The sequence below is a fragment of the Centruroides sculpturatus genome, unplaced genomic scaffold (genome assembly GCF_000671375.1).
Source record: "Centruroides sculpturatus isolate CEXI.00-Female unplaced genomic scaffold, Cexi_2.0 scaffold166, whole genome shotgun sequence".
Lineage (NCBI taxonomy): Eukaryota > Metazoa > Arthropoda > Arachnida > Scorpiones > Buthidae > Centruroides > Centruroides sculpturatus.
The window spans coordinates 787,649-805,901 of record NW_019384423.1 but is presented as its reverse complement, the minus strand read 5'-3'; the positions used below and the strand labels follow the sequence as shown (position 1 = coordinate 805,901).

Sequence of the window (18,253 nt, the reverse complement as noted above, 5' to 3'; positions counted from 1 at the left end):
TGCTCCGTTTTGGGGCGAAAAAATTGACAATATTAACTTCAAACGTAAGATTCAATCCATACAACGACTGATACTCATCAGAATGTGTAGAGCATATAGGACAACGTCCAACGCAGCATTGCAAGTATTAGCAGGGTGTACTCCATTATACCTGAAAGTTAAAATGCTAACATGGACATGGACATTCAACAATATACAGATTACAAAAGAAGGCCTCAACAATCTTACGAAGTATGCGGATATCGGTTGCCTCCCTAATCTGGATTATAATTTTTTACAGACCTTTGTCAATAATGGAATAATCAAAGAGAAATCTAAATACGTTCACCCAACAAATAACTACAAGGCTGACATCACTGATATTAATGCAGAACCATACCCTACTAACTTTATCTTTACGGATGGTTCCAAAAACAACAGAAATGTAGGAGCATCTTTTATTCATTTTAAACATGGCAATGCAAACTTCAAACATGAAGCCGGCTTTAAACTAGCCAGCTATTGCTCTGTTCCTGATGCCGAATTGTACGCTATATTTCAAGCTATCTCTTACATTTACACATTGAAAGACTACAAAGGACATCTACGTATATGTACGGATAGCCAAACCTCACTTCGTCGTATCAACAGTGACTATTTTGATTGCGATATGATAAATAACATCCGGAATAAGTTGAAGAATATACACAACTATAAAATCAGCTTCGCTTGGGTTAAAGGCCGCAGCGGGGTGCAGGGAAATGAAGAAGCAGATAGACTAGCGAAAAGCATGCTAATGAGAATAGTGAGATCATCTATACTGCTCTTACCAAGAAGAACATCAAGGATCTGATTCAACAAACTGCCCTTCAGCTGTGGCAAGTGGATTGGGAAAATAATGATACAGGAAGAATCACCTTTAAATTTTTCTCATGTATTCAACAGCGCCTTGCCATGCAACATTTGAATATTGGTTACCTCGTGACACAGACATTCACCGGACATGGGAATCTGAAGCACTACCTTAATCGATTCGGTCTTTCCGACGAAGAAACATGCAGTTGCGATGGTGCATCGGTCCAAGATGTCGATCACTTGATCTTCTACTGCAGCAACTATAACAGAGAAAAAAGCTCTTTAATTCAACAAACATTGCAAGACGAATTCAATTAGCCATGCAAATTACACCATAACGTAACTGAAAAATAATTTTTTTATAAACTTCAAACTTTTATTAAGAAGACTAGAGCGCTTGAGACGAACTTTAAAATAACACATTAGTGTTCTTGTCTCTAAACCCTATATCGATCTACATAATTCAGTTGTTTCTAATTATTTTGTACTAGACGGCGAAAAGCCGTATTTGTTATAACCTTTTCGACATGTAGTATAAGTTAATTTATTGTAATACTTTAATTTCGGTGATAACTGAAATATTCAGATTTCAGATAACGTTTAAATTTTTCGTTTCTGATTGTAACTTTTCGAATTATTGCAATCTTAAAAGTGAAAATTCGATTATTAATGACCAACGCGTTTTCCATAAAATCTGATTATTGTCGCATTTAAATAAAACGCTTATATATATATCTATAATTTTTGCACATATTCTAATGCAGAAACGTCTGACGAATCTAATGGCGTTTGAATTTTTCGTTTCTGACTGTAACGTTTTGAGTTATTGCAATCTTCAGAGTGAAAATTGGATTATTCGTGACTATCGTTATGTTCATACGATCTGATTATTGTCGCACTTAAATAAAACGCTTATATATATATCTAAAATTTTCGGAAATATTCTAGTTAAAAATCCTCTGACGAATCTAATGGCGTTTGAATTTTTCGTTTCTGACTGTAACTTTTCCAGTTATCGCAATCTTTAAAGTGAAAGTTCGATTATCCGAGTATATCGGGTTATCTATGAGATCTGATTATTGTCGCATTTGAATAAAACGCTTATATATATATCTAGAATTTTTGCACATATTCTAGTGCAGAATCGTCTGACGAATCTAATGACGTTTGAATTTTTCGTTTCTAACTGTAACTTTTCGAGTTATCGATATCTTCAAAGTGAAAATTCGATAATTCGTGACTATCGTTATTTTCATAGAATCTGATTATTGTCGCACTTAAATAAAACGCTTATATATATATCTAAAATTTTTGGACATATTCTAGTTCAAAGTCGTCTGACGAATCTAACGACGTTTGAATTTTTCGTTTCTAACTGTAACTTTTCAAGTTATCGCAATCTTCAAAGTGAAAGTTCGATTATCCGTAAATTTCGAGTTTTCTATAAGATCTGATTATTGTCGCATTTGAATAAAACGCTGATATATATATTTAGAATTTTTGCACATATTCTAGTTAAAAATCGTATGACGAATCTAATGGCGATTAAATTTTTCGTTTCTGACTGTAACTTTTCGAGTTATCGCAATTTTCATAGTAAAAATTCGATTATTCGTGACTATCGTTATTTTTATACGATCTCATTATTGTCGCACTTAAATAAAACGCTTATATACATATCTAGAATTTTTGCACATATTCTAGTTAAAAATCGTCTGACGAATCTAATGGCGTTTAAATTTTTCGTTTCTAACTGTAACTTTTCGAGTGATCGCAATCTTTAAAGTGATAGTTCGATTATCCGTGTATATCGAGTTATCTATAAGATCTGATTATTGTCGCATTTGAATAAAACGCTTATATATATATCTAGAATTTTTGAACATATTCTAGTGCAATATCGTCTGACNTTTTCAAACTGGAGTTTGTGTTTGGTGGCCATTTTAGATATCTTAGACATTCCAATTAAAAATGTTATTTGAAATAATAGTCATAGGCATTTTTAATTTAAATTATTTTTAGTAAACTCTATTTGATTCTAATGTTTCATTTTTACATTATATATTTAGATGTTTTGTATTAAATGTAATTTGTAATTATTTCACTTTCATTATCTTAAACAGAATGTGAGAATTTACATATACAGTGGGTGATCAGTTAACAAACAGTTTGGACAGCGAATAAATCGGATAATGAACACTTTTTTGAATGATTTTTATGTTCAGACAACGAACACTTTACAGAATAAACACAGAAAGAAGTGACATAAAATTACAAATTTCAATTGGTTTTTGTTACCTTGTCTCCAGGTAACAATTCAAAACCTTTCAGAGCAAGGAAGATGCTCAACCCGATACCAATCAGATATTATTCCTCCGAACTTTGAAACCCTCCATTGTAATTCCAGCTTTTTGTTTACCTTTCTGACAAATAATTTTTTTAGTCTTTGAGAGACTGTTGGGCACTCATTAAGTTTTGTCAGTTTTTATTTTCGAAAGGTGAGAGTTTAACTATCCTATCAGATATTCGTTAATGGTTTAATCACTCTGCAGTAATTGACGGATATACCCGTCAAGGCAATCGTGTGGCACTGGAGAACGACGTCTATATCTACAAAAAAATTTTGCGGATATTGCTGAATACGAGCCAAAAACTACCATGAAAAAAAATTCACATAAAAAAGGAATTATGTGACAATAAAAAAATATTTTACTTTACTAGACATAACTCTTTTAAAATTTTTTCCAAAATGGAAACGAGAAAAACACATGGAAAAATTCTTTAAAAAAATTTCCACGTTTATTCTCCACTACATCGTGATAGTACCATATCTGACTAACCTGTACAAAGGTTAACATCAAAATTTCTAATTTTATTCGGGCCTCACATTTACATAATTCTTTCGTGCACTAGTTGATTTCTGTCCACTGAATTTTTGTGAGTGCTTTTTGAACTTTTTATTTCAAAAAAAACATTGATAATATTATGAAGCTAAAAAGAATGGAATGTCAAGAACCGTGCTCACCTTAGAATCCAAGCAAGAGATAATAGCGAAGGTAGAGAGTGGGCAGAAGATGTCTGATGGTGCTAGGCAGTATGGCTTGAACAGGTCTACAGTAGGCATAATCTTAGCTAAGAAAGATATAATCAAGAAGACTCGAACAACTAAAGGAGTAACAAAAATCACATCTGAGAAACAAAGATGTGCCATCTATGAAAAAATGGAGAGATTGCTTTTAGTTTCTTATTAAATGTAAATAAACATAGTAAGAAAGTATATAATTTTTTATTTATTTTTTGGGATTTCCAGAACAAATTAATCAAATTTCCATAAAAATCTATGGTAAATCAATAATCAATTAATGAATAATTCAGATAGCAAACAAAGGCTTGGAATGGATTATGTTCATTAACCATTACCCACTGTAATTAATTAATTGTATAAAACATTTTAAATGAATTTTTAAAATATGCTTTTATATTAATATATAAACTGAAATTTATAATACAATAAGTGGCATTTATTTGACTATTAAAGTAATTGGATCACAGTTAGTAATATATGTGTTACTGCTAAAGCTCGAAATCTGTTAATGTGCGCATTACCTAGCTAATCTGCAGATTAACTAGGGTGATCCATTAAAGCTGCGAAAATTATTCTATTTCTCAAATTACCTAGGTAATGTTCAGATTATCTAGGTAATCTGCAAATTACCTACTAGGCACTCGGTAAAGTGAAAATAAGATTTTTGCTGGAACAACAGCAACGTTTCTGTACGCTTAAATTAACATAATGTTATTTATTTAATTTTCAATATCTAAAGAATCAAGTTAATACAATCAACAAATTAGTTGATTGAATCAATCATCAATCAATTAAAAAAACTTTAATACAAAAATCAAACGGTTTAAAATATTACTACAATTAGGGAAATGAATTTGCAAAACATATGATAAAATTGTACTTACTTATTAGTGCAATCTAAAGATTGGTGACACTTTGAATTACGTAGCAATTGGTTTTTGCGACAAGCACGCCTATTTGTGGTACATTTAGATTTGCAGTCACATTTTCTGAAACCCTGCCCAGTACCAAGGGATTGTTTTATTGCTGTTTGACGTAAAGATATTTCTACAGCAGGGACATCCATCTTCTTTCGTTAAAAATCTCTCTTTGCAAACACTGAATTCAGATTTTGCATACAATTGTTTTAAAATACCTGTTTTAGTATCAAGTTTATAAAAGCCATCCTCTGTTTTACTAAGAACCACAGCTAAAATTGAACGTGCATCAGTTTTTGCTCTGTCTTCTTCGGGTACTTTAATTCTCACAGCGAAACCTTCATCGACGTTTGGGTGCTTTGCATTAGAAACTGCTAACATTTTCTTTGCTTGCTTTTCTAAACATTTCTTGGCTTCATCACGCTGTATTTTCTGATCCATATTCTTTTTACAGATGATGCACAATACATTCTTACCATACCCTTCCTCTTTAGGATCTACTTCACCACAAACTGCGTGAACAAACATATTACACGATTTACACTTGTGAGCACTTGATGCTGCTTTTGAGCAAACAATACAGACTATGTCTTGTATAGTGCTCTTTACAGGCTCCGTACGAAACTGTGATGGCGATTCTGCTGAAGTTGAGAGTAACTCAGTGATGACTTCTTCAACTTGCAGAGGCGATTCCTTGGAGGTGCAGGGTAACTGAATATTCTTCGTGACTGCATCATCAATCAACGGTATAGAAGGCAGTTTAAGATTACTATCGGTAAATTCTTGTATTTCTATAGGTGATTCTGTAGAAGCGGGGGATAACGGAATGTCCTCTTGAGTAAGATTTGACTGTGATCTCATAATCACAGTCTCTTGTGAATCTTCTAATTTTTCAAGGTCTTCTTCAGTTTTTATCGAATGTCAAACAATTCTCCGGCATGGACAAACTTTTTCAAACCTTTCTCGCGCATCTGACAACGGCTCAATGAGTTTTTCACAGCCTCGTACAGTCAACACATCACACCTTTGAATTATTTGATAATCTCGAGATGATTCTTTCTTCTTGGAAACTTTTATTTGCTTTACATCTTCAATTATGGAATCATACTTTGGTTTGTTATTAAAACACTACGTATTATATTTTAAATCTTCGCTAAAGAGGTTTGCGAAGAATCTTTTCTTGATTTTACTCACCAATTCGGTGCTTGCTTGCATTCTAGGATTTAAATTTATCTACGTAAAAAGAAGGAGTGGGGAAAGGAAGTGAAAGAAACAAACTTTTGAACTTTAACAATACGGAAGCCATTAATGTGCAGATTACCTAGATACTCTGCAAATTACCTAGGTAATTTGAGAAATTGAACAATTTTCGCAGCTTTAACAGATCACCCTAGTTAATCTGCAGATTAGCTAGGTAATGTACACATTAACAGATTTCAAGCTTTAGCGGTAACATATGTACTATACACCATGACAAAGTATTTAGAGCTTCTTGCATCTGCATTTGGTTTTCCATTGTTTAATATTGACACCTAAGAATTGCCTAAATAGTTTTATATGTTTGTAAAATTGCTGTCATATAGTTAAAATGTAAGTGTCTTTAAACTACAGTACTGCTATTCAAATTTTTAACATGCAGTACAATTTTAATTTTTAAACATTTTTTGGTGTTCTTAAACTGTTAAAGGTCTGAGTATTAGTACTGTTGTTTATTACAAATGCAGTTTTCAGAGAAATGTAGGTATCATTAAAAGCAACTTTCTGAATAAACAGATATGTGCAGTGACAAAAGTTTTTTCTTAAATACTGCTGGATTTCCTAGTTTGGTGAGTGATTTTGATCATACCAAACTAGAATAGGTGACTATTTCACACAAAACTTCAGTCATTTACAATCTTTCTTTGTAGATTTCTAGAAGGGTGAGTTAGCTGTGTCACCAGATACGAAAACTGTGCTAAAACTTCCAACTTCAGAGTCTAATGGATAAAAACTTGTATTTGTAACTTTCATAAAAGTTTGATTTTATAATCACTTTTTGTTGTTTGAGTTTTATTCTCAAAAAGTTTTACGTTAAGAAAAATATCCCTCATTTAGAAAATAGATCTGATCCTTTGTTACTTTTTATATTTAGATGAGTGCACTAATTTGTATCTCAGGCAAGATTTGTTAATGGGGAGGTAGATTCAAAACAATAGTAGAATCTTTTTCTTCCAATTTAAATTTTGTTGAAATTTCTAAATCAGAACAAAATAGAAGTTGAGTTGAACTATAGCATCTCTTGATTTTGACACAAGAAGAAACATTGGGTGCATTTCCTAGTAAAGCTGCTTTACTTAAGCTGCCAGAAGGCACTTTAAGCAATTTCTACATTCATAGGAAAAACTTCTATACCTCAACTACTCACCATTATTATTTGGCTCTTTGTAAATGCTATTTTTGTACAAATAAAAATGTTTAGTCAGAAATGATGCAGAATTGTTGCAGAGGCTATAAAATATCAGAGGCAGTCAATCAAGAAAACTTGATATTGTGTAAAAAATGCAATTACCTATATGGTAAACAACAGTACAATGTTTGCATTTGTCATTACTAATAAATCTGAAAAATGTTTGTCAGCATAGAAGATTATGTGGAAAATTGCATTTCTAATTTTTCTGATAACCAGTTTAAAATAACTTAATTTTTTGTGTCACAATTTTCATTTGAGGTATAGTATGTAATATGCATATAATTTTTGATGGCGGTCATCTCCTGTCTTCAGTATTGTGAACAAGCACTAGCACTGCAGTGGCTAACTTAAAGTGGAAATAGCTTAACTGTCTTTTGACAAAGCAGCTTTACTAGGAAATGTGCTCATTAAAATAACTATTTTATAATAAAAATAACAATTAAAACCAATTAATAAATAAATTAAAGCTTAATATAAATAACATCTACACAAGATATACATACATAACAAAACTAAAACTGTAATAAAATGGAAGTTTATAAGATGACAAATTAGACAGAAACAAATATAAAAAAGGACATAATGTGATAGAAGATTTGAGTTGAATTGAATTATTAATATTTCTCTGAAATAATAATTTAATTTTTCTGCTTTTAGGGCAATGTGCAATAATCACAGAAATATACCATTCTTATTACTATTTTACAATTAAGAAATTACCAGATTCTCAGTTTCTGGTATCTCTAAACATTAGAACAGCAGGGTGTATCTATGTTGGAGTGGTGACAGGGCTGTCTCACTAATTATTTATTTATTTGAAAACTCCATACATAAAATTAATTTTTAGGAGGAGGGGTAACATTAATAACTTTGGTTAATAAATTATATTTATTCCATATAGACTNGAAACTTATCAGCATTTAAGATAGTTCAACTACGAGTGTCTAATAATATCAATTAAAATACTAATTGTAGAAAAAGTCTAGAAAAGTCTTTTATTTGTATTTGTATTTTTGTTGAAACAAACTTAAAATTATATTTTAAAACAGCAAACTATCTATTAATATTTTTCTAATAGTTCAAAATTATATCATTTATACATTACTCTATACCAGAAATTAATATAGTGATACATGAAATGTTCCAATAATGAGAGCAAAATTTCACATGATCATTAATCATCACAATTATAATGTGATGATAATAATAAGTCAACTTTTCAATTTTAAGAAGCTGACTTATTTGTTAGTTTATAGGGTATTTGCATATTTTAAACCATTTTTAACAATTAATAAAATTTGAAGTCAAAAACTTGTGATGATTAAAACTATGGGCAACTATGTTTGAAAACATTAGAAATGAAACACGTAATGGAAAACATTGTTAAAATTATAAATGTCAACAATCAGAAGGTCTGTAAATCCAGACAATACAAAAACATATTTTAGAACAATGATATAATTCATTAGTTACATTTGTTGGCTCAGCAGAATGGCAACATTACAACAATTCTATCATTTCTAGAAGAAATAAACATCTGTGAAAAACAAGTGAAAGTTTAGTTTAGAAGAATCCAAATGTATAAATGATTTAACATTTTATATAGGTGTGACAAAATATTTTGCTGATCTTTGAGACTGCATGCCAAGTTGTTAATCAACAATTTGAAAATAGTTAAGCAAGCATTTGTTTGCAAGTTAAATGAATGCTTGAATAGTCAACTTTTCAATCTTAAGAAGTTGACTTATTTGTTAGTTTATAGGGTATTTGCATATTTTAAACCATTTTTAACAATTAATAAAATTTGAAGTCAAAAACTTGTGATGATTAAAACTATGGGCAACTATGTTTGAAAACATTAGAAATGAAACACGTAATGGNCGTATGTTATTCTCGGAATACCATTTTAGTTTACACATCCGTGGAAAGAGCTCTTCAGCCCGGTTCGTATGGTATATTAATTATATAATTTTCTTAGGGTGGGAGCTAAAGGATTTTAAATTTTGCAATTTTCAGTAGGCTCTTGCGGGAGGGGGATAAATCAGAAGGGACGCGGATTTGGGGGTTGTATTTACTATATCATTTTGTATTAGATGTGTAAATTTGGGATAGATCGGTGTATTTTTAACGGTGATATAAGCATTTTATTCTATAGCATTACCAGTTATGGAAATTTTCAAAAGTAACGAACATTTAACGGTTTTGGTTAACGGTTTTTTTTGTTTGTTCATTTAATTTAAATAATAATAAAACTTTAGTTCTATAGCATTACCAGTTATGGAAATTTTCAAAAGTAACGAACTTTTAACGGTTTTGGTTAACGGTTTTTTTTGTTTGTTCATTTAATTTAAATAATAATAAAACTTTAGTTAAATATTCATTGATCTCATTATATAAAATATTTTAGATTTTAAGGATTCTGGGTTTTTTTTCGGGGGAATTCTTTTTCGGGATTTTAGTATTATATTTCAGTTCTCGGGTCATAGCTTATAGGGTTCTTTTGGTTTTTGTTTTGGTTTGTCTTTTATTCTTTGGTTTTCTCGGGCTCGAGCTCTTTTCACTGGGATATTGTTCGAGGTGCTCATTGACAGTATGGACAATATCAGGAGAGAAATAAAATCTAACGATCCCAGGGTTGTTTTAGCACCCTTTGATGACGTTGACATCAATTCTTCGCAGACACGAATTATTTTGGCTGAAACACAAAACGACCGGGGGGAGCCAGCTGAGGAGGAAATGATTAGGGACAGTGAATTCTTACTTGGTCGTGTACTTGACCTCTGTCCGGGGAACACTAACTCAAGTATCAAAGTCAACCAAAGATTGGAATTAAGGAAATGTGCAAGAAAATTATATGGTTATCTGCACGAAATGTATGGAATAATTAAAGAAATCAGGAAAAATAAAAGAGGACCCACAGAGACACAAATGCCTAATATCCCACAGAAAACTTATGCGGAAATAGTGAAAACTACTAATAACTCAAGTTCTACAACCAAAATAATATCGAAATCTCTCTCATCTAAGATTAACAATGAGGGCACAGGTGGAACACATGCTGTTCTCGTTTATCCTTCTCAAGGGGCTCAAGAAGAGCACACTGACATAAATAACATTGTGAATACGATTATGACAGAGGTAAACCCAGCTAATATTGGCTTAAAAGTTAAAGGAGTCAGGAAGATAAGGAATGAAGGAGCTTGCTTTAGGGTTGGTAGCTACAAAGACGGAGAGAAATTATTGAAAGCAATCGAAAAGATTCCATCCACTAAAGAAAAAATTAGATGCCACATAGCTGAAGGACGGAAACCACGAATAATTCTTCTTAATGTCCCAGAATCTGTTGAAAATGACAGTCTTTTAGAAATGGTATACAATCAAAACAACATTTGGGGAGAACTCAGTAAGGAAGAATTTTTAGAAACATGTAGAATCAGCACTATAATTACTAGAGGAAATATAAGAGAAAATTGTCATCATGTGGTAATATCAGTCTCACCCTATATTAGAAATTTACTAATCAAACACAGATATCTTTCGTTGGCATGGGCAAACATTAAACTAGATGACTTTATACCAATTATTAGGTGCTTTCAATGCGCCGGCTTCAACCATATGGCAAAGGACTGTACCGAGAAAGCCCACTGCAGTCATTGCACGAAAGAACATAAATTCAATGAATGCAATGAAAAACAAAAAACACCGTGTTGCATTAATTGCATAAAGTATAATAGAGAGCAACCTGCAACAAAAAAAGTCCCGACAAATCATAATGCGTATAACAAAATATGTTTTACATTACAAAAATTGAAAGCTCAGAAAATTAAACAAACAGACTATGGGATCTAATGCTACTGGTAATCTAACAGGGACACCATATTTACACAGTGTACAAGGGACTACAAATCAAAATGCTGATATCACTATTATTCAAATTAATGCGGAGAAATGTAAAGCAGCCTCTTCCCTTCTGATTAAGACAGTCACAGAAAAGAAAGCGGATGTGATAATTATACAGGAGCCGTATACTTTAGACGGTGGCATTGTTCGGTTTGGTAACTGGAAAACATTCCCTCCCAAAGGCCTTTTCACGACACCGAAAACGGGGATTCTAGCTCCAAATAAAGACTTAAACATGGACTTCTGCCCTTTACTCAGTTTGGATTATATTACCACGGTCCAGATTTCTCACAAGAATAAAATATTGTACATTACTTCGGTGTACAGCTCGCCATATGCAGAGATACAGGATCTTCTGATTAAATTAGACGACATCAGCAAACATATTAAGAATTCGCCCTGGATTATAGCCGGTGACTGCAATGCGAAGTCGCCATTGTGGTTTAGCCCGATTGAAGATGTACGGGGCAGGAAACTCATAGACTTCTTATCCAGCCACAACATGGTTTCTTGCAATACCAGTAATTTACCAACTTTCTTTACGCACAGAGGAGAAAGTTGGGTGGACATTTGTGCTGCAAACAGTTACGCTCTTAAATATATTGATAAATGCGAAACTGTAGAAGATATAACAGCCAGTGACCATAGATACATTATTTGGAAGCTCATTAACACTCCGGCACTAAAGACTGACAACAGCCTTAAAGGTTTTACAGACTGGAATACTTTCAAAATATACTTTAGCACTTTTTGGGCCTCCAAACAGATATACAACATGGACGTGGACTCATTAGCCGAGCATCTTAACTACTGTATTATTGAATCTTACCATCTTTCCACACATTATAAACAGATTACTAGGAATAACGCTCATTGGTGGAATAACGATCTTTCGGATCTTAGAAGGAAAACACGTAAGCTTCAAAAGAAATATCGGACGGAGACTGACCCGGAGGAAAAATCTGTGAAGAGAAGAGAATACTTACAATGTTTTAATAATTATAAGACAAACATAAATAAAGCCCGGAGCCAAGCTTGGCATAAGTTCTGCACGCTAGCTAGCAAAACAAACGTGTGGAGTGAACCCTACTACGTAGTGTGTAAAAAGAGAACAAGGGCAGAAATTCCAGCTAACATTCTTAAATCGGATGGCACTTATACTACAGATTATACGGAAACGGTCAATTACCTTCTTGATACACACTTTCCTAATGATAACGAAGAAGACGATAACCATATTCAAGCAAATATTAGAAGAAATGCATCAGTTCTTCCGGACACAGAGGAGGATAGACCTTTTACATTCCTAGAAATAAGAAAAGCTATAAAATCAGTTAAAAATAGAAAAGCGCCAGGGCCAGATGGCATAACCCCGGAAATGTTAAAACATGCATTCAACGCTGTGCCGGTGGCTCTTTCATATATATATAACAAATGCCTTGAAGAGGGATGTTTTCCGAGAATTTGGAAAGAGGCAGCAATTAAATTTATACCGAAACCCGGGACAACTGGCCATTTTAAACCAACTCAGTATAGACCAATTAGTCTCTTATCCGTACCCGGCAAGGTACTGGATGGTTTAATTATTGAAAGAATAAACTTCCACTTATATAATAATAATTGGATGCACAAAGAGCAGTATGGATTTACTAAACAGCGTTCCACCTATCATGCGTTATATAGACTTATTACTTTTATTAAAGAAGCATGGACTCGTAATGAACATGTGTTGATAGTTACCATAGATTACAGAAATGCTTTCAATACTTTATGGTGGCCAGCGCTTTTTCATCAGCTTCGACAGGCCGGATGTCCGAAAAATCTATTTACCATCCTTAAGAGTTATTTAACAGAGAGAACAGCAGGAGTATACCATCAAAGAGGAAATGTCATACGCTCTATTTTTAGAGGTTGCCCACAGGGGTCAAGGTCGGGCCCTGGGCTTTGGAACATTGTTTGCAACGACCTCCTTAAATTGAACGAACATAACGAAGATAATTGGAGACTACAAAGCTACGCGGATGACACTGTGCTCATGATTTCACATAGGTATGGAAAAAGACTACAAGAGAAAGCAAACATGATACTGCATAAAATATACAATTGGAGCAAACAGAATAAACTTGACATCAATTATGATAAGTGTGAGAATATGGTTCTCTCAAAAGGAAAACAACTTCAAAAGGCTTTCAAAATAACCATTAATGGAAATAGGATTAAAAATGTTAACGTGATGAAATATTTAGGAGTAATGATTGATTGTAGCTTAACCTGGACTAAACATTTAGATTACATCGCAAGTAAAATAAGCAAAACAATGAATGCCATGTTAAGTATTGCTCACAAGGAGTGGGGCCTCAGTGGGAAAGCAATTACAATGCTAAATAAAGCATGCATCGAACCAGCTATTTTATATGGTGCTCCGTTTTGGGGCGAAAAAATTGACAATATTAACTTCAAACGTAAGATTCAATCCATACAACGACCGATACTCATCAGAATGTGTAGAGCATATAGGACAACGTCCAACGCGGCATTGCAAGTATTAGCAGGGTGTACTCCATTATACCTGAAAGTTAAAATGCTAACATGGACATGGACATTCAACAATATACAGATTACAAAAGAAGGCCTCAACAATCTTACGAAGTATGCGGATATCGGTTGCCTCCCTAATCTGGATTATAATTTTTTACAGACCTTTGTCAATAATGGAATAATCAAAGAGAAATCTAAATACGTTCACCCAACAAATAACTACAAGGCTGACATCACTGATATTAATGCAGAACCATACCCTACTAACTTTATCTTTACGGATGGTTCCAAAAACAACAGAAATGTAGGAGCATCTTTTATTCATTTTAAACATGGCAATGCAAACTTCAAACATGAAGCCGGCTTTAAACTAGCCAGCTATTGCTCTGTTCCTGATGCCGAATTGTACGCTATATTTCAAGCTATCTCTTACATTTACACATTGAAAGACTACAAAGGACATCTACGTATATGTACGGATAGCCAAACCTCACTTCGTCGTATCAACAGTGACTATTTTGATTGCGATATGATAAATAACATCCGGAATAAGTTGAAGAATATACACAACTATAAAATCAGCTTCGCTTGGGTTAAAGGCCACAGCGGGGTGCAGGGAAATGAAGAAGCAGATAGACTAGCGAAAAAGCATGCTAATGAGAATGGTGAGATCATCTATACTGCTCTTACCAAGAAAAACATCAAGGATCTGATTCAACAAACTGCCCTTCAGCTGTGGCAAGTGGATTGGGAAAATGGTGATACAGGAAGAATCACCTTTAAATTTTTCCCATGTATTCAACAGCGCCTTGCCATGAAACATTTGAATATTGGTTACATCATGACACAGACATTCACCGGACATGGGAATCTGAAGCACTACCTTCATCGATTCGGTCTTTCCGACGAAGAAACATGCAGTTGCGATGGTGCATCGGTCCAAGATGTCGATCACTTGATCTTCTACTGCAGCAACTATAACAGAGAAAGAAGCTCTTTAATTCAACAAACATTGCAACACGGGTTCAATTGGCCATGCGAACTACACCATCTCGTAACTGAAAAAGAACTCTTTTATGAACTTCAAACTTTTATTAAGAAGACTAAAGCGCTTGAGACGAACTTTAAAAGAACACATTAGTGTTCTTGTCTCTACACCCTCTATCGATCTACATGGTTCAGTTGCCCCTACATTTGTTTCTAATTATTTTGTACTAGACGGCGAAAAGCCGTATTTGTTATAACCTTTTCGATATATAGTTTAAGTTAATTTATTGTAATACTTTACTTTCGGTGATAACTGTAAGATTCAGATTTCATCAATGTATAATTTATGTTTTTTGATGGCGAGAAGCCATATTTGATTAATACATTAATTAATGTTGTCTAATTACTATTGTATTTTCGATTAGTAAATTTGATCATTCTGTGTGTAATCATTTTCCTTAAAATATTTTGTTAAAAGTTTATTTATCGTCTGTATTCTGACAGGCAAGAACTGTATTTGTTCAAAATATTGATTTGATTTATGTTCTTCTGTTTTTTCGGTTAAAATTGTTTTCAAACTACGTGTAATCAAACTGTCTTCAATTGTACATACTGTAAATATTGCAATTATTGTCTGTATCTGATGGCCAGGAGCCATATCTGTATGTTTCATTTGATTCTTAATAAAACAGGCTGGGCGCCCATGAAACTTTCCCTTTTCATCCCCTTTCCTATCTCGCTTTACTCTTTCCCCTTCGCCTCTTCCCTTAACTACCTTTCCTCTACTCTTCTTCACACTCGGGCAATACCAATGAGTAGTCCTGAGTCTTCATCCCCTTTATGAAAATGAAAATGATGATTAAAACTTTAAACTTTTTGAATTAATAAGTAAAAATTAAACATTTGATATTTTTTTCTTGATTGCTTTATTATTTTTTTATTAAATAATCATAAAATTTTATATTAATAAAATACTAATAGGTTTATTTTACAGTAATATTTTAATTGAATATAATGGTTTATTTAGATAAAAATGTCACTTGGTGGTTATCATGGAGGAGGAGGAGGAGGAGGTGGTGGTGGTGGAAGCAGTGACGACAGTGGTTTTCCTCAATTGGATTTGAGTGGAAAACTTATTATTAAAGCACAGTTAGGAAATGATATTAGACGAATTCCTATTCATAATGAAGATATCACTTACGATGAATTAGTGTTAATGATGCAACGTGTATTTCATGGAAAATTATCTACTAATGATGAAGTAACTATCAAGTATAAAGATGAAGGTAATAATTAATATCTATAAATTCTTGAAATATTTTAAAGTAGGAATACCAATTATTCAAATAGATATACTGTGAATAAAACAGCTTAGAAAATGGATTATAATATAAAATGTCCACCAAACACTGAAACTGTTTCAAAATGTAAATTTAATACAAAATAAATGTTTTTTATGGCATTAAGCAACCATTATCAGGTTATAAGTTTCTGTAACTTGAACAGAAGCTTTTAACCTGATGATGGTTAAGGCCATAAAAAGCATTCATTTTGCATTACATTCATATTTTCAAACTGGAGTTTGTGTTTGGTGGCCATTTTAGATATCTTAGACATTCCAATTAAAAATGTCTATTTGAAATAATAGTCATAGGCATTTTTAATTTAAATTATTTTTAGTAAACTCTATTTGATTCTAATGTTTCATTTTTACATTATATATTTAGATGTTTTGTATTAAATGTAATTTGTAATTATTTCACTTTCATTATCTTAAACAGAATGTGAGAATTTACATATACAGTGGGTGATCAGTTAACAAACAGTTTGGACAGCGAATAAATCGGATAATGAACACTTTTTTGAATGATTTTTATGTTCAGACAACGAACACTTTACAGAATAAACACAGAAAGAAGTGACATAAAATTACAAATTTCAATTGGTTTTTGTTACCTTGTCTCCAGGTAACAATTCAAAACCTTTCAGAGCAAGGAAGATGCTCAACCCGATACCAATCAGATATTATTCCTCCGAACTTTGAAACCCTCCATTGTAATTCCAGCTTTTTGTTTACCTTTCTGACAAATAATTTTTTTAGTCTTTGAGAGACTGTTGGGCACTCATTAAGTTTTGTCAGTTTTTATTTTCGAAAGGTGAGAGTTTAACTATCCTATCAGATATTCGTTAATGGTTTAATCACTCTGCAGTAATTGACGGATATACCCGTCAAGGCAATCGTGTGGCACTGGAGAACGACATCTATATCTACAAAAAAATTTTGCGGATATTGCTGAATACTAGCCAAAAACTACCATGAAAAAAAATTCACATAAAAAAGGAATTATGTGACAATAAAAAAATATTTTACTTTACTAGACATAACTCTTTTAAAATTTTTTCCAAAATGGAAACGAGAAAAACACATGGAAAAATTCTTTAAAAAAATTTCCACGTTTATTCTCCACTACATCGTGATAGTACCATATCTGACTAACCTGTACAAAGGTTAACATCAAAATTTCTAATTTTATTCGGGCCTCACATTTACATAATTCTTTCGTGCACTAGTTGATTTCTGTCCACTGAATTTTTGTGAGTGCTTTTTGAACTTTTTATTTCAAAAAAAACATTGATAATATTATGAAGCTAAAAAGAATGGAATGTCAAGAACCGTGCTCACCTTAGAATCCAAGCAAGAGATAATAGCGAAGGTAGAGAGTGGGCAGAAGATGTCTGATGGTGCTAGGCAGTATGGCTTGAACAGGTCTACAGTAGGCATAATCTTAGCTAAGAAAGATATAATCAAGAAGACTCGAACAACTAAAGGAGTAACAAAAATCACATCTGAGAAACAAAGATGTGCCATCTATGAAAAAATGGAGAGATTGCTTTTAGTTTCTTATTAAATGTAAATAAACATAGTAAGAAAGTATATAATTTTTTATTTATTTTTTGGGATTTCCAGAACAAATTAATCAAATTTCCATAAAAATCTATGGTAAATCAATAATCAATTAATGAATAATTCAGATAGCAAACAAAGGCTTGGAATGGATTATGTTCATTAACCATTACCCACTGTAATTAATTAATTGTATAAAACATTTTAAATGAATTTTTAAAATATGCTTTTATATTAATATATAAACTGAAATTTATAATACAATAAGTGGCATTTATTTGACTATTAAAGTAATTGGATCACAGTTAGTAATATATGTGTTACTGCTAAAGCTCGAAATCTGTTAATGTGCGCATTACCTAGCTAATCTGCAGATTAACTAGGGTGATCCATTAAAGCTGCGAAAATTATTCTATTTCTCAAATTACCTAGGTAATGTTCAGATTATCTAGGTAATCTGCAAATTACCTACTAGGCACTCGGTAAAGTGAAAATAAGATTTTTGCTGGAACAACAGCAACGTTTCTGTACGCTTAAATTAACATAATGTTATTTATTTAATTTTCAATATCTAAAGAATCAAGTTAATACAATCAACAAATTAGTTGATTGAATCAATCATCAATCAATTAAAAAAA

The 18,253-nt window shown here is 32.5% G+C and overlaps 2 protein-coding genes across 3 annotated transcripts in view; both read left to right on the top strand.

Annotated features, from left to right (window-relative positions):
• LOC111619467 overlaps positions 1-832 on the top strand; it is a 6,055-nt gene extending 5,223 nt beyond the window's left edge. The window contains exon 2 of the mRNA XM_023361195.1: positions 1-832. Within this exon, the coding sequence (XP_023216963.1) occupies positions 1-832 (832 nt within the window).
• Positions 833-15,735: 14,903 nt separating this feature from the next.
• LOC111619481 (protein TFG-like) overlaps positions 15,736-18,253 on the top strand; it is a 72,236-nt gene continuing 69,718 nt past the window's right edge. For both annotated transcript variants that reach the window (XM_023361207.1, XM_023361206.1), the window contains exon 1: positions 15,736-15,996. In XM_023361207.1, the coding sequence (XP_023216975.1) occupies positions 15,744-15,996 (253 nt within the window). In that variant the 5' untranslated portion in view covers positions 15,736-15,743. The remainder of the gene's footprint in view (positions 15,997-18,253) is intronic.